A 22,563-nucleotide genomic window follows, 5' to 3' on the forward strand; every position below is an offset into this window, starting at 1 on the left:
AGAATGTGAAACAACCCTGCAGACATTAAGATCAGTGAAGGCAGCAGGGGAGGAGGTGTTCAGGCATGAGAGAAGAGATTCCCCTGCAGCCTGTGGTGAAGACTGTGGTGATGTAGGCTGTGCCTCTGCAACCCATGGAGGTTAACAGTGCAGCAGATACCCACCTGTGGTCCAAGGAGGACCCCCTGCTGGAGCAGGGTGATGTCCAAAAAGAGGGTGTGACTCCATGGGAAGACTGCGCTGGAGCAGGCAGGACCAGTGAAGAGAGAAGCCCATGCTGGAGCAGGTTTGCTGGCAGGACTTGTGACCCCATGAGGAACCCTTGGTGAAGCAGTTCATGAAGGACTGCAGCCTTCATGAAGAAGACATGCTGGAGAAGTTTGTGGAGGATGTTCCTGTTAGAGGGACCTCATACTGGAGCAGGGAAGAGTGTGAGGAGTCCTCCTCCTGAGCAGAAGGTGGTTTTTAAGAACTGATTTTATTTCTTATTACCCTACTCTGATTTGATAGGCAATAAAGTAATTTCCCCAAGTCAAGTCTGTTTTGCCTGTTGACAGTAACAGGTGAGTGATCTCTCCCTAACCTTATCTTGACCCATGACCCTTTTGTTGTATTTTCCTCTCTATTTCCTGTCCAGCTGAGAACAGGAGTGACAGAGTGGCTTTGGTGGGCATCTGGTGTCCAGCCAGAGTCAACCCACCACAGTACCTAAATATTAAGATAAATAGCTAGCAACTATTGACCTGGTTTTACTCAACAGTGCTTGACAGCTGTCTGCATGATCCAGTAAGATGGTGAGACTAACAAGTTTCCTTGGACAAATTACCAGAACTTTAACTTGACTAAAGTGGGATTATGTTTTTCCCACTTTAGAACAGCACTCCTATCCAGCTTATGCACAAGATAGTATTAACAAGCACATTGCTTAAATTGACAAGGATTTATTGTGTTTAGGAACATTCAATAAATACCAAGTTTTTAGTTTCAGTTTGGCAATCCTTCCCACCAAAAATCAGGTGGTGGGTTGGGTTTTTTCTGGCATAAACTCCATTGCCAGCAATGGATCTATCAGAACAAGGAATTAATAAATAATACACACTCAGACAGCAGTTTTCTAAATGTACTTCCTCTTTTAAAAGCATGATCCAGATTTACTAAACAAATCTCAAATTCTTCACAGAAGAAAATTTTGCTACAAGCCGTCTCTGAATATCATTTTCTTTAACAATGCTGGTAGTTTATTTCATGGAGTACAGTATTTATTTTTGAACAGTACTGATGAATCATTTAAAGCCAATTTTTTTCTTCTGCTTAAGGTAAGCAGAGACAAGTGACTAGAACTGAACCATACGAATTTAAGAGTGGTGAACCTCTTGCTGAGCATTTCATGGCAATCATGAATAAACATACAGGAGAGGAAATGGCAATACGGTAACTCTGTTAGTATGGGTCCAGGAGAATTTTTTTTGTGCTTGTTTCAGCTTGCTTTTAAAGACTGTTCAAATGTTAAAGGTATTGTATTTCAATTTAATAGATGTTTTGTTTGACTTTCCATGAAGGACTATGTTAAAAACACAACTGAAGAAACTTCCTGCTTATGATAAGCATCCTTTTCAAGTACTTAAATTTGAATATCCTTCTAAATTCAATTCATCTAATATTAAAAATGTGTTTTTATAAAAGCATGAAGACTACAGAAAACCAATTAACATAGAGTTAATCTTGTATATTTTTTCCACAACTGTACTTTACATATCACCAAACTTCTGCTTTAGCAAAAGAAAAAAAGAATAAAAATAAATTCTCTCCCTACTATTCCCACAGGCATTACCCTGCTGTGGGATCAGATACTTTACTCTACAGTCCCTCTAACCCAAGGCGTCATCTTAGCTGTATCCCTTTGTGATTTAGGTTCTTGGAAGTTTTCAGCAAACCTTTCTCTTGCTTTATCCCAGTTCTTTTTATTCTTGCTCTGGATGATCTCAACATCTTCAATTGAGATTGGTCTGCTGGTACCCAAACCTGCATGCGTCTTATGTAACTGAAGGTGGATCTGTCAAACACATTAAAGATTGTTGTAACTGCCAAGTTAGGTATTCTAAATAATTTAAATCATCTTTTATAATAGTAATTTCATTCCCCGTCCCCAAGTGCTTCTCTTTAAGGCACTATTACACCTATATCATACATCAGAGTACTGTTAGAATGGTATGTCAAATCACCAGTTCTACAACTATGATATCTAGAATGCTGAATTATGTCACCTACCACTAACATTACTGTGAAGTACTCCTCACTGAGTTAATAGTGTATGATTCCTGTGTGCTGGGTAGTTTGACCACAAAAGGCATGGTGAGGCTCTGAGCAGCACTACTGCCAAAAGACAACACAAATCTTGTGACAAAAGTGGGACTAATGGCTGCCACAGAGGCCCAGAACTTGGTGGCTCCAGTGACTTCAGCCAGTTTCCTCTCCCACGGCCTGTCATCTAGCTTGACTGTTGTGCTAGATCAGCCTCAGAGAAAGAAGAGAAACCATAAACCCATCCTGAATTCTTGAAAATGATTTCAGTCTTTCTCCAGCCTTTGTATTCAAATATGAGATTAATAATTCAATGGCTAGAAGCCATCTGTCTTCCCTGGCTTTATTTCCTAATAAACAGACATTACTTGTATTTTCTACTGAAGGGCAAAATCTGCAAAATTTCAAAATACTTCATTAATCAAGTGAAACAATTATTTAACCTTAGTCCTACTGAGATTATTGCTTCCTAACCAGGACTTTGAAGTGTTTCAAATGAATAGTAGCTTAGAATTAGACATTTTTCACTGCAAATACATTTATATTCTTTTTTGCTCCAAGTGGATATCAGGAAGACCTACCGGATCCTTCATGCCACCACCATCCTTGCCCAGGCCTTCCCCCTTCTTCCATCCCATCTTCTCCAACATTTGATGTCCTTTGTTGCTGTTACTGATTTCACTTTGAAGAAAGTTTAAGATAACTGATAAGGAAGACTTAACACAAACAGTATGCTCTCTGCTCAAATACTGAAGGACAGAAGTGTGCTTGCATGCATATGTAGTTCTAGAAACCAGTACTCAAGTACTATGCTCTTCCAACTTCCATCAAGAGTTATACAGAAGACCTTACTGCTACCCTTTGCAAATTCTTTCATGAATATCATTGGTTACCAAAGCTATTCTAAGCCTTTGGTCAATATCAACTTTCTTAAAACTCCTTCTGAGTTACTTACTTTAGGAGTTAAAAGATACAGCATGGGTGGGTAGGAATTGACTGCACTAGGGAAAAGGCAGTTATCACTACCTCACCAGCAAATAATCTTCACACACGCATTTCATTGTCTCACACCTCCTTTTACTAACTTGGAAGCACCTGCAAGTTCATATTCTTAAAAAAAGACCCCTCCTACAACTACAGAAGCAAAGGAATAAGTGTCATTTAAGAGGTATGTGAATGCATGTCCTATGATGGGCTGGATATTGACAGTGAAAGAAACTGCAGGTGAAGAAATTTGCACATGTACCATTTCCTGCTGGTTAGGAAAAACAGAAACTGAGATACTTGAAAAAAAGACACTATTGAAGTATCAGTAGTGAGCTGGGGAGCTCCTTGATTTTTTTGAGTTGGTAAGGAAGTGATCTAAGCATCCTTACTGCCAAGCTGAATTCTGTATGGAAGGAGAGGAGAACAAAAAAAAAAAAAAAAAAAAAAAAAAAAAAAAAAAAAAAAAAAAAAAAAAAAAAAGAGTACGTGAACTGGGAAGTGAGAGCAGCTTACTGTTTTGTAGCTTTCCTAACACATTATACACAGTGTAATGCAGGACTGTATCCTAGTAACTAACTGATACTTATTTTATTATAATTTAAGATTCACTAAAGGAGGACACAGAGGATTGACACACTGCCCTCCCAAACTTACATATGAACAGAAGCTGGACTGTCATCTCTCTGGAAGGTTTCTTCTCTTCCAGTGATCTCTCTGCGTTTTCCTGCTCTGTCTTTGTATTTTGGATTCTTCACTGCTTTGTTGTCTTCATACTCTGTGTTCTTCACAAACGTATAAAATTCCATCAAGACAAAGAAAGCTGGCTTTAAATTCTTTGTTTTTGGTAACTTCACCTCTCCCCTCCGAAAGTAAGGCACCTTCAGCCTCTTTCTTTGAATCTTACAACATTCTGAATCTTATAACAAACTATAGTTCTTATTTAGTAGTTCCTTATCTTCCAGCCACACCTTGTAAGATATGTTACTGACATTATTCACCGATTTCACAAAGGCTGTAAATAAATTATCAGATTCTCTTGAATCTTCTCTTGATACATTTTTCATATTAAGCATAAAACCACATGGACATGCTGCTGACTTTGTGTTTAAACATTTAGCCTGTTCCTCAGCAAGTATTTCTTCAGAGCAGATGACAGAACTAAGCACGTGTATAAATTCCACACTGATACTATTTTGGTAGCTGAAGAATTCGAGAGAAATGATGGCATTCTGATTTCTACATAAATATTCACAAGTGCTAGATGTAACTCCATAGCTAAAACAATCTCTCAAAACAAAAGTAACTTGAATGTTTATTGCCTGTACATTCACATTGGCATTCTTCTGTGGCACAGCAGACTTAAAATAAAAAATTTAAAAATTTCCCTCTTCCTTCCCTCATTTTTCAGTTGCTCATTATTTTTCCTTTCCACATAAAAGGCAGCACTGCAATTTAATGCAAACTTAATTTGCAAAAATAAAAATAGAAATGGTTTAAGAAATTTTAACCTCTAAAGGATGAGGAATCTTTTACACACGGGAAGATATCTTCTTTTCCTGTATTTTTAACACAACTTTCATGCCCTTTTACCATCATCTCTGTAGAGGTTTGTAAATAATTATTATTTAGTGTACAAAAGACAAGCATGAATTAGACTACCAGGCTCAAGTGCATTTGAAAACTTTATTCACTGAAGTCTATGGCTTAAAATAGGAACGACAAAGTAGATGTAGACTTCCAACGTCTAACTTCCGTAAACTCACCTGTAAACCATATTTTACCCGAATTTGTTTTAACGCTTTTCTTCTCACTAACTCTCTCTCTTCTTTGCTGAGTGCTGGGCAGACTAAAAGGAAGAAAATAAGATTGAATTTCTAATTATTGAAGTAACCATGTTTTTAATCATAAGACAGAGAGAATTTTTGTTCTAACATTACACATAGACACACATGTATGGTAGAACTATTCCCAGTTGACAAAAAGAATTCTAAGAAAACTGAAATAATAATTATGTTTACAAAGTAAAGAGCCATAATAAAAAACATATCCTGTAATAACACGACTAACCAGAAGATTCTTTCTTCCTGTCCAGGCGAAGATGTGCTCTGACTTGTCCTGGTTCACATCCATCACAAGTATCACTGCCAGGATGTATATGAAAAGAAAGCACTGTTTCACCAATCTTCACTTCATCTCCATGCTCCAGGATGTAGGGATCACATTTCATTTTAGGCTACAGCAAAAAAAATTTTGGCCGACATGTTAATTAGTTACTAACGAAGGGTACAAACTCTCATGAATACTGCTCATACTTCAGTCATTCAGTTTGGACTCACAAATGCAGGCAAGTAATTAACTACAGGACGTATTGCACTCTAGCAACTGCAATGGATCTTTCCTAATATAAACCAAATGAAGTATTTTTAAGTGGCCCTGAAAACAGAAGAGAACTAAGGAAGAGCCTAATGTATGAAAGAAGCCATACAATGCCATTGTTAAAATACGTTATGGCAAATCACTAAATGATCACATGACTACAGTTTTCTGCAACATACACAGCATTGTAACAGGTACTCACCTGGAGAATCTGATTTCCATTAACAACTGTACCATTCTGACTGCCTTGATCCACAAGAACGTAACTTTGCAAATCGTGGTCGAAATATACTTCTGCATGGAACTGGTAAATAGAAGCCTAAGTGAAATGTTCTTATTAAGCAAATACTTTACAAATTACATGCTGTTTTAAAGGTAAGATTTCAGCATATACTTTGTGGCCTTTTAAATGAGTGGCTCTGGTACTTCAGGTTAATACAGTATTCCACACCTTATGATTTCATGTGTGTGAAATGTAACTGAATGGGCCCCAACAGCATAAGCTAAAGTATACTATTAATAGTAACTACTTTCACCATAAATTGATTTAATACTGAAAAAGTACGTACTTCCAATGTGACAAGTATGTTTTACTTCAAGGACTGCAAGAATCAGAAATACAGTATTTTAATTATTCTTACAAAAAAAAGGCTTTTTTCTTGTAAGGTATGCTACAGCACTCTCAATTTTTTTTCTCTTTCAGTTGAAAAAAACCTGAACTCATTCTGCTGCTTCAGTTTACTTTTGTTGGGGGGGTCTCTCCCCAACTGTTAGGGTCACCAGTTGTGGTGGGTCACCAGTTGTGGTGGGTCACCACACGTCACGAATAGTCGGGGTGGACAATGCGACAACAACTTGTGTGCACACAAAGCCTTTACTGAAATACAACTGCAGCAAACTGCTGTGGCACCTACATACTGCAAATTGCAACTGCACCATTGTGCATTCTCCCTTATCACATAGTTTTATAATCTTCTAGTACTTGTTTATTACACGTGCCCTACTTGGATTGGTTTCAAGTGCACTCTCCTCCAATCAGCTACTGACCAAACCTCTCTGTCTCCTCCTAAACGACACGCCTCCTGCTGTCGACTGGCAGCAGGCTAATTTGGCTTCTTCCCTGCGGGGGTCACTCCCACAGCCTTTCATATCTGTAATAGCTCTCTGAATGCCAGGCTTCTGTAAATTTCACGTAATTCACCTTCAGCTACATCTTAATGCCCAGGACACGATAAGTAGCCATCATTTGCTCTTCCTTTTGTATCCTTTCTGATATTGAGACTAACAATCTAAGTTTTGTTCTGTTTTTTTGCATTCTATGTAGGTACTGCTCTCAAGACCAAAGAACAGAGAAAACAGAATTCCTGGCCAAACTCACAAAGATACACATTATTTCCAAACATGGCCACAGAGCAAACTAAAATATCAGCTTCTGCAGTCTAAGATGCCCAATAAAAACCGAAAGTCTAAAAAAAGATTGTTTCAGATTTGACAAGCCAACATCCCTTTTCCTATAGTGAAGAAAAAAACAGCAGAGTCAATCTGGGAAGAAAGCGTTTGTTTAAAACCAAATCTCTTATCTTTCAGCAATAGCAGTTGCTACACATAGTAATAAAAAAATCATCAAAATCATGTTTTGGAGATGGGCTAGCGTTCACAACAGAGTCTCCACCAGGAGAATTCATCTCATACAATAAATGATTTAATTTCTCCCTCTGTTTTATTGAATAGAATGAACCCAAACACCTTCTAAAGACAATAAATCTGCAGGGTGTAGTGTTGTTTAAAATCTCACTTTACACTCAAGAAAAGCAAATGCCAAAGCGGTCCATAGCTTTTACTAACTACAAATAGTGAGGGAGATAATTTTTTGCTTCTACAGATATCTTCCTGCCTTTGACCCTTATCTGCAAAGTGAAATAGCTTCTTATATAAAGACAGGTATCTGTGAAGTACTAAATGATAACGTTACAGAAAAACAAAGGCCTTTTGGCTTCTTTATGCACCCAGTTTCAAATACATGCCTGAAAAAGTCATTAATAGCAAGGAAAGATTTGCTCTGGAAATTATTCACTATGAAATACACTACATTGCTAATGAAGCAGAACTATCCCCTGGAACAGACATAGTAAAGCATATCTCAGATATTTGCATTTGCAGATGATTTTGCCAATTTCTTTTAGTTTGTATGACATATTTTTGTCAATCTACATTTTCTTTTATTAAGAGTGCTGTATTTATAGCCTGTGTTAAAAGTGGTTAGCAAATCAGAGCACGTAATTTAATGTTTCTTAACCAGAAGAAAATTTTCCACTACAATCTACCAATGAAAGAAATTCTGTTAAATTTTCTGTTAAATAAATTACATATTTATACAGTTGCCTTGAAGAAAAAATAAAATAAAACCTGTTGCTCTGAGTTCAGCTGCAAGGATTGGATTACTTTATAATAAAGGTCTTAACTAGCTGGCATAAGTATTTTATGTACCTTTAGTACTCAAGATAGTAAGTTTTCCTCAAGGTCAGGTCAATAACTAAGAAATTCAAAGTATAATTTTTTTTTTACTGTGCATTATGTTGTTGACTAGTAAAACTTGAATTTAAAAAAACCCTCTAGCTTTCCTAGACTTCCAAATTACACTGCTGTTCATGTTAAATTCCAATTCAGAAAAATAGTTTTCCTTTTTCTAACTTCAAACATGGCTAAAACCACATCTAATTCTAAAAGTTCTTTAAAAAAAATAATGTAAGATTTTTAAAGCCATAAAATCTAAATCGTCATTCATATGCTGATCTACTTTTCAGCAGACAGAAACAAGAGTTACCTTACTGACTCCAATCTCAGGAATCTGAAGTGTGTGTCCAACATCTTTTTCTCTGGAAAGGCAAGTTGATACATAAATCACAACGAAGTACAAACAGGTCTAATAAGTGGCATACAAAAGGTGTATTTCAGTTGAATCTTAATGCCACGTTTCTCTTTTGAGCTATTAGGGAGCCCTACAGATACAAAACACTGTTGCTATATACACAATGTAAAATGTTGCTTCAGGTCCTTTCTTCCATCTATAAATTATACACAGTAGGCAATGAATAAAGCTGGTATGATAAAATGATAAAGCTGCACTGCTAAATTTTTATCTGTAAACCTGACTTTTCTATCTGAACTTTCATAGTCAGACAAGGCCTGTAAGTCAGTCTCAACTCTGCATCACTCAGGCTCTTCGGTGCATCTTGGCATCAAATCTTCAATGCTGTAGTTGAATTTTTAGTAGCTTTAGGTAGGAAATATAAGCAATGAGAGGGCAACCTGTACAGATTTTTTCTTTGCCAGCAACACTGCAGCAGGAGGAAGAGATTTACGCATTAGTTCTTATATTTGGGAGTGAAGAAGCAATGCAGCTAGCAAAGGACCTATATGCAAATTGCAAGCAGAATTGTTATCTGTTAAACTACACATAAATGTACCTAGAAACCTCTGGAGCAAATCAAAACACATCTACTAACTGTTAGATAAAAGCAGCTGAAAAGGTGTGAGGTTTTCAGTAAGCATGGAAGCATTAATTCATCATTATATTCATCATCCACGATGAAGAAACCAGATTATTTTTTTAATACTGAGAATGGAAAAGTGTATGCAGGCTAGCACAAACCGCAACTTAGTATTTAAAATCAATGAACCAACTTTAAAAGAATTCAAAAGTGTGAGGATGTCCAGGATATGAATCCTTGTGAACCCAAATTTCTAAATTGTGTTCGTCCATTTCTGAAAAAGTTACCCTAGTCACCCAGAAAAAAATTTACTGACTTTCTTAAAAACAAGTTTTCAAAGAATGACTTGCAGCTATGCTACCATTAGGACTCAAACACAAAATCAAGTTCTCACTAACAAATTTTCATGACTGCTGAGCTACATTAACTGTGTATACTGTTATCACAGCAAGCATGATGTTATGTGACAGGATTTGAATTTCTTTCTGTGGGCTAACCTAACTCAAAGAACCACACAACTGCTGCATGCTACAAGGACAAGCATGAGGAGCAGCAACAAGCAATCCAAAGTGGCTTCCACAGCATTCAAAGTGTGGTACAGGTTTAGATATATATATAAAAAATTCCATTCAGTTTTACCTTCCAATTGTAGCAGGTTTCACAGCTGTGATAATATAAAGTGATCCAGTCTGTAGAACTGGTGATCTTATTACAATTACTCTGATACAAGGAGGCCAGATCTTTTCTTCATCTATAATTATATAAAAAAAAAAAATCACTGTTACTATGTTTAGTATGTTTTAGTTTACTTATGTTTTAGTTACTAAAGTTACAGTTTTACCCCTGTAGTCCATAGTTTTTGAACAACTGATACATGTTCAGCCATTGCCTGACTGAATCCTACGCAACTTTCAGAAAAAGAAATGTATAAACACATCTGACAGAAAATTAAGAGACTACTGTTTCAAAGACTTTCTAACTGCACACTATTAAAAATGTTTTCCTAATTCTGGGTATGTGGACAACATGTGGACAACTGTTTAGTTACAGCAATATAACATAAATACATTCACAAAATTTACTAGTTTATAAATCTATGTACCATTAGTCATAATAGATTGGAATACAATTTTACTGTGAGAAAATGCAGCACCTTTTTGTTCACCGTATCACAAACGTAATGCATAGAGAACTTTATATTTCATAATTTCTATGTCAAATGTATTTTTTCCTAGCTTTTACACTTACTAACAATATACACCAATGCAGATAAGAATGAATAATAGGTAAGTCTACAGATGCTTTGTCTAGTATCTGTTAAGTAATTATATTCTAACAGCTGAATGAATTCTGTTTGTGGATGTACCTTTGCAGCAACAGCCTCCAATGATCTCAGCTGGGAATAGTCATGGTAAGATGGGAAGACACTAGCTCAAAAGGTACTAGAAGGAGAGAAACTGTCTCCAGTTTTATTACTCCGGCATTACTGCAGAATTATTAGAAAATGGGAAAAGACGGAAACTTAATCTGAAAGCCTGATGGTAACAAGCACATTTTGAATGGTATTAATCACGTAGAATCTGAGTAGCTGAGTAAGTAAAGTAATGAAAACAGAGGAAACAAACTGACTATTTAACTGTAAGAAGGGCACATGCTGCAGTACAGACTTCTCTAGGTTGTATTTCATTCTGTGACTTGGAACACCTTTGCATATACATAGTTCCAATAGATTGCATTAAGCTTTTCACAAGTGACTTTTTTTTTGCAAGAGACCATTCAATTCTTGATGAGGTCTCAGGGACCTAGGAGAACACTTTCTTTGGTACAAAACAGTACAGATTTCCCCTCTATACCCATTTCTTATGTTGCCACTGGATTACACACAAAATAGGATTTAAAACAATACCGAATACTCCACGTTCATCCTTTTCACCACAGTGGACTCATCTTTCATTGAATTATACATGATTGTTCATGAACAGTATGAGAAATATTATACATTAACTGAAGAGAGTTAATATAGAATTACCCTGAGTTCTGTACTAGAACCTCTATTATAGCAATAGAGTTTCTTTTGTTCAGAATGGGATAGTGACAGGAGAAACCTTACTCTACCACTGACAGTTCTACACAAGCAACAGGATGTCATACCCCTAAACAGCTTTTTACAAAAACACCAGTACCTGCACTTTTTAATTCAAAGTATGTCAAGTCACATGCGTTTTTTTAATTATCAAAAATGTTTCCTTGTAGTTTGTTCTTTATGTAATATCATACATAAAAGCTACTATAATTCACCTTCGTTTTCTGAGTCTTCTGAATCAGCAGTTTCTTCACTTGTTACTTCATCCTCACTGCTGTACACTTCGCATTCAGAATCTGTAATTTCACCTTCTTCTGGCTCACTCTCTGTGTCTGCTGTTCTACTGTCATCTGTATATGCTGCAGTATCTGGTGTACTTTTGCGTGAATGTGAATTTACACTGTCTGTAGAAATCGATTCTTTGGCTGCTAGACTGTTTCGTGTTTTTGCGTCCATTTTAGTCCTCTTTCTTATATTTGGAGACTCTTCTTCTTCAGCAGAACTTACTTGTTCAGTAGTGGAAAAGCAATTTAGACTGTTAGATGATTTCTGCTCTTCTGTGTCCAAATCCTGGAGGGGAGTTACAGAATGTTATGTTCTTTAGCAGACTTTAGACTAACTCAGTCTGTATCAGCCTGGAAGTTCTTTGCTAGGAAGAATTATTTTTTTACAACTGTTAAGAAATGGTTAAATCTCCAGAATTTTTGCACGTGCAGTCAACAGTACATTTCAGTAGAAACATTTTCTCAACCTATTAGACAAGACCGAGACCATCTTCTATTTGAGAAAGTGTGACTGCACTCCTCTTCTAAGCTTCACTTATTCCTTCCTCTTTTCATACAAAAAAACTTAAGAACCTTGGCCTCACTTCCAAACTTGTGCAACAGCATCTTGAATATTTTCCAGTTCTGCTTTTACGACCCTTATTTCTGATCCTCTCTTACTCAATTCTTGCAAATTACTTAAAAGTTCTTTAATTGATCTTCATCACATCTTCCTCCTGTTTTTATCTTCTCATTTTTTTCCTCAATGGTCCAGAATCTCTGAAATGCCCACCTATGCTCACCTAATGATCTGTTCTTCCTCCTTTCAAAATGACAACTTTAACAAAGCCATTAATCAAGATTCTGTAGAGAGCTTAGATGTAATTTATGCTATGTGCAAGAGTTCTTCTGAGAATCCATTTTCAACTGCAACTATTTTCTCCATTGAATACCAGACAAATTAGATCACTGCAGGTTCCACTGCCACTTGTTCTCATCAACAGAAAAAATACCATCAACATTTTTAACTGAGAAATCTCAAGTTTCTTATTAAATTTGCCAGAGTACCTTTGAAATCCAAATCTCAGACTACTAGCCCTGACACCCATCTTAAATAAAAACAAAACAAAAGAACACAAATGGCTTTAAAAGACAAATTAAGAAAAATCTCAGATTTTAAGTTATTTGCCATATTGGATTCAGAATTAATGCATTCAATTGTCCTGAATCGTACCAAATATTGCAAATAGCAGTTAAAATAAAAAACATCTTTGACTTTTTTCAGAAAGTTTTCATATAAAGCATTTTACATTTCAAGATACATGAATTAATGTGAACGTTAAATCCATGGACATTAAAGCATTTTCACAGTTTTCTGAATTGTAAAAACACAGCCATAAGACAAACACAAGAATTCCGCTCAGCCCACCAGTTGAGCTGATGGATAGGACTTCACAGTGTACTTCTGAAACACTTTCAGTAAGACAGAAGATTCTCAGGAATAACCAGCAAATTTTAAAAGACCTCATGCTTTAACTGAAGGACCACCAGTTTGTTTAGAGTTTCTCCGTAATGCACTAGCCCTCCTCCCTGAATCCTCCAAGTATTAGAACTAGGAAGGAACAGGATGGCAAGGTCACTGCCTAATGCTGTTCATTTTAAATATCCCACAAAAAGTAAGACTACAGAGTTCATATATTTCAGACACATTAATTCCATCAGGAATCTTTTTGGCATATCTGATTTTTGCTTTTATGAATGAACTTTTCCAGTATATTTACCATTGTCTATATTCATGTTTCATAAGGGTATTAGATCCGTATCTGACAACCAAGGTATTCTGAAATCCTAAATGTTACCTTTTCCCATTATACTGTGAGCTACCAAAGTTTTACTAATCTGAAAATAGAGAAACTAAATAGTCTTCTCAAATCACAACTGAAGCAAAGCAACAGATGACTGTGATGCACTAATGCCCAAGTATAATGCTCCAACCACTCAGCTCTTTCTCCACAAAGAATCCAGTGATGCTTTTTTTTGGGCATCACTTGAAAATAATAGAAAATAAAAAGGTGCTGTTTCAAAGCCAGGCTACTGGCAAGAAAGCAGAAAACCTAAATAGTTCTGTTAAGTACTGATAAAAATGTAATCTTTGCATTTAGAGGTCTCTGTAAAAAACCCAAGTATTTTAAAAATGCATTCCTAAAGAATATGGATTTTGATCACTTTATGATTTCACTGATCTGTATTAAAACACACACCTTGATGATGTCTAAACACTAAGCCTGGAGATGCTGAATGTACTCTTAAAGCCTTTGAGAGAGTCTTGTGCTGGAGAAATTCTTCTCCATTATAGACAACTACTAGTACTAACACAGAACATATGTAGCATATGTGAAAGTGTAACTATGCAAGTAGCCCCTAATACCTTGCCTCCACATAGCCACTGCTAAAACCGGAGGAACTGGCAGTAAACAGAATATGCAGCACCCATCACCCCGAATGACCTAACAAGTGCTAGCAACACACTTAACTTCTCAGTGGCAGGATGTTTAACTTTGTCCCGAACTCATGATGCAACACAAGAATTATGCAAATAACCATGTTTGTAATACCGTATTGGGAACACAGGTTCCTTTGTGCTAATACATCTAAAATTGCCTAATATAAGTATAAATATCTTTCGTATAAATACCTTTGCCTAACACATCTAAATAGTCAGTAGACCCACCCCAACAGTCATATGTTGGGTATGGATTGCCCGTACATGATTCAGCTTTGAAAACCTTTGAACATGAGTAGAGAGGTGGGATGAATCTGATCCATAATAAACTATTTCTTTACTGCAGGGTTCAATGAGTTCATATTCTGCATCCCTGACAAAGGCAGCCAAACGTGCAAGCGAAATCAGGATTTTTATCTATCTTATGAGGAGGGATCTCACAAGAATTACACATCATGCTTGTATAACTGGAATGGGTGGGTTTGGTTTATAAAGAATAGGCCACAAGCTACTGATTACAATAGCTTTCTGAAGTGCAGATTGGCCTGCTTAAAAATATACATGAATGATCACAGTCACTCAAGTGTTGTTAAAGAAAAATTAAAAATATTTTAAACATTAATTGTATTTTTTGCTTTACTGTGACAGAACAAGACATTTTGTACTTCAAAACTTCATTTTTCTGTATCATACCTGATCAACATGCCTGTTTAAGCAATTCTTCCACATGCCTACAAATTAAGACTTGAAAAGTACTGTAAACATATTTAGCTTAATTCTAAGAAATGCACTGTTTAAACTGTAATTTCTAAATGAATTTATCTTATACAAAACATACAAACCTGTACAAATACAACTTTTCAGAAGTGTGTAGTCTGTAGCTTCTTAGTTTGCTAAAGTAGGTGACTTAATTGAATTATGGGTACTCAACTCTCATCCAAAGGGTTGAATGTTAAATCCTTACTACTGACTTCCAATTTGAAATATTAATCTAAAATTTAGTATTTTACTAAAGAAATATTTTCAAAGAGTTTAAAATAGCTTTTTCACTCGGATAACTGAACTTTCACTTGCTAGCACCATTTCACAAGTACTTCAGTTACTGTCTTCCACCCTACACAATACACACCAGTGGACAGCTCTGAAATACAGGAAACATAAATTTACCCTGCCTAAAGTTTGTCTTGTTTTAACAACATCATTGTGGGAACAGTGATGCTAAATATGTCTCTTCCGAAAGATCCTTGAATGCCAATGTTTTCTTCAGATGTTTTACTTACACAGTGTTTCAAATATAGCTCAAAGTTACTTTGTAGATAAATTGATTTTGATCAAATAGCTTCAAAAATTTAATTCCTTTAGTAAAATTGGTATCTAAACATCAACTACTAGATAGTATTTTTCCTTTAATAAAAATATCAAGGTTAAAGGTAAACATCCTTGGACTAATGTGTTTGTTGTCTCAACTCTACCTTTACCAGAAGCTGCCAATCCAAAAGAAGAAATCTTCAGATTAGCCATGGTTTCTGTCAACTGACGTACCTAAAGATGGGATGAATATCAGCACAAAGTAAACTACATGTGATAAAACCAAAAAATCATTGCTTCAAGAGTTCTATGGGAATTACTACAAAAGCCTTGTCTCTCCTACAGAAATAGATAGGATACATCTATACTGGAAAAAAATATGGCTTAATTTTGAATACCACACTGAAATAAAATTTATTAGACAGCAGTTTAAGAATGAACTATAAAAACAATTTCTGGAAAATAAATGGCATATGTCAGACCCTGCATCTAAGTTTTGCTATGTATTTCCAATGGCCCCAATCCAGCAAGCAGAATTACATGGTCACTATTGTACGCAGTCTCTTCTCTAACCTGTATGGAAGTGCTGGACCTAGATACTGGGCCAGGGATCACATTACAGTTTATGCCATCTTGTGATTTTTATCTTTAAAAAAAAAAATTAAAATTTACTCATTTAACAGTTTTTCTTGTAACATCGTATTTCTTGACTCACTTGGGATTTTTTTGCCGTCCACTACAAAGAGGTATCAGAACTGAACTATATGCCTGAAAGTTCCCAAGTTTCTACCAATCCTTGTGGATGAGCTGCACAGAGGCTATCTAATACTTCATCCTGGCAAATAAAATTCCTGATGGCCTATTAAAAGCAAGCATGAGGGCAGCGTGCTTAGTTTCACAAGTCAAGAGAAAACTATTTGTTATATAGAAGTTTGGCAACTGCAAAGGATCTCTTTGAAGAATGTTCTTGTAAAAACCAGCAACATTCCTCATTAGATACTAAGCATGTTGGGTTCCCCTCCACTATTTTTTTGCAATTAGAGATACATTCATATTAGCAGATGCTCACTAGTATTTTCTTGTTTGATAAATTAAGCTTGTAAAAATACAATATTAATTTAACAGATTTTCTTCTTAGATTCTCAGATTTATTTGGCTTTTTCAAGAGAACTGCAACATTTGTGGAGAATACACTTGCCACTTCTGTAGCATTAAGCATCCCAACTTAGTACTTACAAATAGATACTATATATAACTGAGCATATTAAATTCTTCATAATAACTACAAACTAAACTGCAACTAAAAAAACCTCCTGTGAACAGAAACAGAAAGTTAACAGATTGTCCCAGTTACGATCTTTTTTAATTTAAAAAGACATTAACTTGGCTCATTCAAATAATTAAAAAAAAACATGTGCAATTTTTGTACAAACTATATAGCTACCAGTACCATCTATGTAGAAATACTTGCTGTGATAATCTAGACAGACAGCTGTTAAATTTCCTTATTTCTTCTATTTGGCAACTTTTAAGTACTACTAAATATCTCTCAATATTTGTTTACATTTAATCCTTCAACTGGAAAAGAGAGAAAGCAAGTTTAACAAGTGTTTTATGTACTTTAGGCTCTGTAACTACTGTTCACTTTCTTCCTCTGCTTCACGTGCCTATTCTCATAAACCTCCTCATCTTCACCCAGGAATATTAATGTTCAGGGGGTGTATGAAATACTCCCAGAATTAGACCCTGGTACTGCTTTGTTTACCACTACTACTGGTCTGCAGACCAGGAAATAAATGAAACCATTCTCCTACTTGTATCGGCTGTATAAAGTCAAGTAAAACCTACTTTGGTCAAGAAATTAGGCAATGTCTGGAGGCATTTTTCAGGCTAGCAGCACAATTTAATAACCAATTGGGAAAAGCAATAATGAAACACTAATCTTTAAAATAATTGTTGCAACTTTAATAATTTAATCAGTACTCAGGGATAGGTTTTATTTCAACTCTAGTTGTTTGGTTTGGGTTTTTGGGTTTTTTTTTTTGCAAGATTGGACAAGGGAATGGAAGGAAAAGGGAGGAGGCTGGGCATAAGCATGCAGGAAAGCATTTCACAGACACCACTTCAACTCAAAGTTCTACTTACAATGAGACATTTTGGGTTGTGTTTTAGGATGTAAATAATAAAGTAACTAATATCTAATTAGTGCCTTTATCACTGAAATGGACAAATAGTATTGCCAAGAAGTAACAGGCAGCTGTGAACTGGATTGTGCAGCTTATAAACTCTTTCAGTTTGATAACAGAAAAATCTCTTATCTTTTATTCTAATAAATCTTTATCTTTTATTCTAATGTGATGTTTTTTAAACTAATGAGCAAATTTCCTATATGATTAAGAATGACACAAGAATAAAATACTTTAACTCAGCTACGTAAAATATGACAGTAAGGTGCTTTGCTTTTTCTTTAACTGCATTTTACATAAAAGGACACTGACAAAAAGGCATTTTCTTTTTGAAGTTTAGAGAGTAATTGTTTTATGTTTCACTCTGTATTCCCTCTTTTTTGTTTGGAAAAAATAGAAAGGGCCTGGATTCCTACTATGACACTAACCTTCAATTACTGTTCACAGATGCAGCTGCACCCTACAGAATATGTTTTAAATGCTTTTTCTGTTAATCTTGTTGGTCAAATTAATAAAGCAAAGTACTCAGTTCACTATCATAAAACACATCAGAAAAAGTGGATGTTTACCTCCTACCTTGTGACTGTGCAAGCTTCACACAAGAGATTTGTTAACAACACCATCTATAGTTTATTTTATATTGATAAAATATTTTTGTAAAGGCAACTAGCTATTTCTAGTATAATCAGATGACAGAAACAGATTGTGATGGGATCCCAAAACGTAGCCAACATTATTTGTTAAGTCAGAGCTACATATGCCATGTAACATCTATAAATACACTTGTGGATTTAGGTTTCTCATGGAACTGTTTAAGAGATTTAATAATTGCACTGTATGATAAAGACATATTCCTGCAATCTTTCCATCACGCTTTCCTGAACAAAGTTCTGTATTACAATGCCTTTTGAGAATTAGCAGAATGCTAATTCAGCAGTTGCACAGAGCATGCCCAGAACTTGGATGCTGCTAAAACTCCTACCTTCACTGCAGTAGCTCCTCTCTCAAGCCTAGCAGATAGCTGTACTTAGCAACACCAAGTATCTACCTCGAGATTTCAGAAGGGAATGGTTCACAAAGTTCTCTTAAAGAGTAGCAATTTGCATGGTGGGTGCAATCTATTCACAAAATTTGTAAAACAACCCTATCCATTTAACTACCTTCACTGTTTCTTAGTGTAAACAGTTCCCATTTTCATATCTTTCAGAAGACCTCATTGCCAATACAAAATTTTTAAACTCTGTATGATGCTACATAACTATTATGTAAAAGTACCTGTCCACTAACATAATTTCAACCACTCATCTTCACTGAGGCCTACATAATGAAATTATGCAACAATTAAAGCAGTAACTTTAAAAATGCAAACTAAGGAGCACTACAAACTAAAGAAATCAGTGCGTTCTAGTAAATCTTAATAAAACAAATTTTCAGAATTAACTATATAAATTGGATTCAACATCAGTAATAGCGTTCATTACGAAAGTGCTTCTTGAGGTTTAACAGCTGTGTTACAATAGAACTTCCGGTGTTTAGGAGTGAGTAATGTTTTTCAAGGCAGTCACTATGTACTATACGGGACACTTTTTTAGCACTCCGAAACACAACAGAAAGTAAGTTACGTTTTTTATAACTGAAAATGCAAGTTAATTACTACAGGCATTTATTAAGATGTACAGTGTAGTGGGTTAAGACATCGCTGGCAGGGCTAAGCCCCCCCTGCCACCTCTTCTCCCTCTTCCCTAAGCCCATGAAAACTCTCTCACAGTTATTGTGGGGGGAAAAGATGTCATAACCTTCTCAACTTTTTATTGGAGCCGAGGCATGTCAATCAAGCACTTCTGTGACCAGGAGTATAAAAAGCTGGAATCTGCGACACTTCCTCAGCGCTTGTGTGCGCACATATTTGATTTCCACTCAGGACTGAGGGAGAGAAGAAAAACATCCAAATGGAGAGAAACTGCTGTTGCCTCAATTCTCAGAGCAGCAAAAGATCTCTTCCACAACATCGGTAGACCTCCTCCCTTCACTGATTACCAGTTGGGGTGGTTTTCTGATTTTTAACCAGAAGGCAGGAGCAACTCTGCTGTAAGCCCTCAACATCCTGCACTAAGGGAACAGCCACTGGCGAGGGGAAAGAAGACCTACAGTGTTACCCGGAGATCCCCTTTGTGTACTGCCTCGCAGATAGGGAGAGCTAGAAGCAGGAATAGCAGCCCTGGTAGATTGGTAGACTCAAGTCTCTTTCAGCCACCCCAGAAGAAGAAGGACGACTAAGTTACTGAGGAAGTTTGCTCCAAAGGAGTTTCTTGCACTGAAACTTCTGAGGTTAACAGGCTGCAACTTCTGTTTGCCCTTCCACCCCCACTCCACTGCTGGATGGTGCTTGCATGGTGGGGGGCTTTGTTTGTCAACTAGGGATATGGGACAAACAGGAGAGAAAGTCTATTTACTTGTATACACTTGTTTATGTACTTACTGACATCCATCTCTTTCATCTCTCTCTCTCATCATCTGTCCTGTTTAGATTTAAGTGATTGATTTATGGTTTTAATAGCTTTGTCCATTAAATTGCTTTTGTTCCATCTCTGTAATTTAAAACTTCTTTTCACTTAGTTCCTGTTTCTTAAAAAGCCCAAGCAAGTTTAAACAAGCCCAAACAAATCACTTTAAAACTCCTTTGTGTAGTTTTCGGGTGTGTTTACATTCTCCCCATAGTTACAGAAAGCCTCAGACGTTTTGGAATTTCAGCCTTTCTGATTTCAAACTGCGACATACAGCTTATCCACACACTATGGATAACAAAAATATTCTGACCAAACAAACTACAAATAGGAGATCATAATAAGCAAAGAATTTGAACTCCACAGACATTTCATCAATTCCAATTGATGGTAGAGATGGTAAAATGTCACTGGAATGAACTTTGGAATGCAGTCACAGAGAAAGGGCAGTGTGTGTGTCTATTTTCAAAACCTTCAGTCATTTTTTAATTCAACATGTGAATTAAAAAAAAAAAAATTCACCACAAACCAAAAAGCAACAACAAAAAAACCCCCAACCACCTTCAGTCATTTTTTAATTCAACCAGTGAATTAAAAAAAAAAAAAATCACCACAAACCAAAAAGCCAACAACAAAAAAACCCCCACAAGCCAAAACCCCAAAACGAAGACACTGAGGCAATGCTGAATTACTGAGGTAAATCCAGCCCACAGGTATCCTGATTTCATTCTACTGTGCTTGTTAATCGGACAGCTTCACTGAAAGTCAGAGATCTAGACAGCTGTCAAATAATAAAAAACACTGAAAAAGTGAGGGGACCCAAGTTTAAAGTTTCATCTCTAAGCACTCAATGGAAAAATTATCTGAAAACTAACTACATTAGCAACCTGCTGTACACAGTTTAAAGATGATTGAATCCTTCAGAAAATAAGCATACACGCCCTACATAAAATCAAATCTACATAAATTGCATCACGATTAAAAAACAGGTTTTGCATTCTCCATCTGTTCTGAAGTTACCTTATAGTCATTTGCAGAAATGCGTTCTGGTTCTTTTCTCTTCTTTTTCCCTTTTTTATCCTTGCTGTGCTGAGTACCAGAGGCCTGGTAAGACTGCAGATCCACCCGCGAATGAAACTGGTATCGGCCGCTTTCCACATCACAGTAGTAATAAATTCCAGTTGCTGGATCATAATACAATTGATTTTCCTTTATAAGAAACATTAAGAACAATGTTATCATCACTATTTGTCTTCAGTTACATGTTTTTCCAACCAAAAAGTCAGATTTGATCTTAGTTCTTTGCTCATATCAACTTTTACTACTGAAACTTTTGCAATAGAGAAAAAAAGGTCAAGGGTTTTGAAAACAATCCTTACCGAATTATAGTAGAATCCAGTGCTGTGGTCATAATACAAGCCTGTATTTTCATCATAAATAAATCCGGTTTGTGAAACAGCAGCTTCTGCAGCAGCTCTCAAGCTCTCTGCCAAAGAACCTTCTGGTACTGAAGTACCTTCTGCTTCCTGATATCAGAAAGTAAGAAATTAAATTTTCTTCTGAAAAGAACCTTGGTCCTTTAGCATTTTACAATGCCCTGTTTTAAGTAAAACAAATCAGTCCGCTATGGTCTTGGATTGCTTCAAGACCTATTAAATAAGGCAAAAACCTAGCTGTAGTTTACTGATAAACTCCTACCGATTTCAATGGGACCAAGACTCCATTTTGTTTTCCCCAACCTTTCAAAAGTGATTGACATCAAAAATATACGTAGTATATTTCAGTACAATCCTAAAACAGATTTCCCCTCGCCATTCTGTTTCACTTGCTAGATGCTAAGGCACAAAATCACTTCAATAAGTGAGATGAAGTGAGTGATCTATGAGAAGGCTGGAGAGCAGGGGGAAAAAAAAAAAACTAAGAAAACAAATAAATTCCATCAACAACTTCCTTCTCCTTATACGTTGCCCTCCTTATATCAATGGAGGCAAAAAGAAAAAAAGAAGACACTTTAAGAAAGTCAGCATGGCCATACTAAACATACTCTGCCAGTAAAAAATATGACATGCTTCCAGGCTACACAGGACATACGTTTTAGAACGTGTCTTAAAAAAACCAAACCCAAAACAAATCTAGTAGTATGTTACACTTGGAACACACTACACAAAGATCTAGTTTCAAAACACAAGGATGTTTGTCTGCTATCATCAGTACTAGACCATCATAAAAAAGTAACTTCATACAGTGATGTCAAGACCAAAAGCACACCTTTTAAATGGTATGAAACATTAATAGAACGCTGACTTCAAAACTGACAAAACCTCTAAGAGTTCTATAACCTGGGAATTCTGGATGAACCTTTCCTCTTCTCCACCTTCAGCAACTTCAGTGCTATTCGACCTTAAAGGAATATTAACATCTGTCTGCAATTCGTCTGTGGTGTTATGCTCAGTGCCTTCAGTCCCAGGATTGTGCTGCACTGGCAGTTCGGATGCACAGTCTTGAGAATCAGTGTGATTGTAATAATTCTCATAGTAATAATAATCTGCGGGGGGGGGGGG

General features: G+C 36.2%; 1 protein-coding gene across 1 annotated transcript; it reads right to left on the reverse strand.

Annotated features, from left to right (window-relative positions):
- Positions 1-1,852: 1,852 nt before the first annotated feature.
- AGGF1 (angiogenic factor with G patch and FHA domains 1) lies at positions 1,853-22,547 on the reverse strand (the record flags this gene model as incomplete). Its single annotated transcript, XM_010139607.1, has 12 exons — positions 1,853-2,053; positions 2,883-2,982; positions 3,943-4,070; positions 5,052-5,134; positions 5,356-5,521; positions 5,867-5,968; positions 8,489-8,540; positions 9,795-9,906; positions 15,477-15,546; positions 21,023-21,211; positions 21,382-21,528; positions 22,342-22,547. Coding segments are annotated over 12 exons (1,556 nt in total), but the record flags the coding sequence as incomplete, so codon positions are not given.
- Between the last annotated feature and the right edge of the window lie 16 nt (positions 22,548-22,563).

The sequence above is a fragment of the Buceros rhinoceros genome, unplaced genomic scaffold (genome assembly GCF_000710305.1).
Source record: "Buceros rhinoceros silvestris isolate BGI_N320 unplaced genomic scaffold, ASM71030v1 scaffold2467, whole genome shotgun sequence".
NCBI classification, from domain to species: domain Eukaryota; kingdom Metazoa; phylum Chordata; class Aves; order Bucerotiformes; family Bucerotidae; genus Buceros; species Buceros rhinoceros.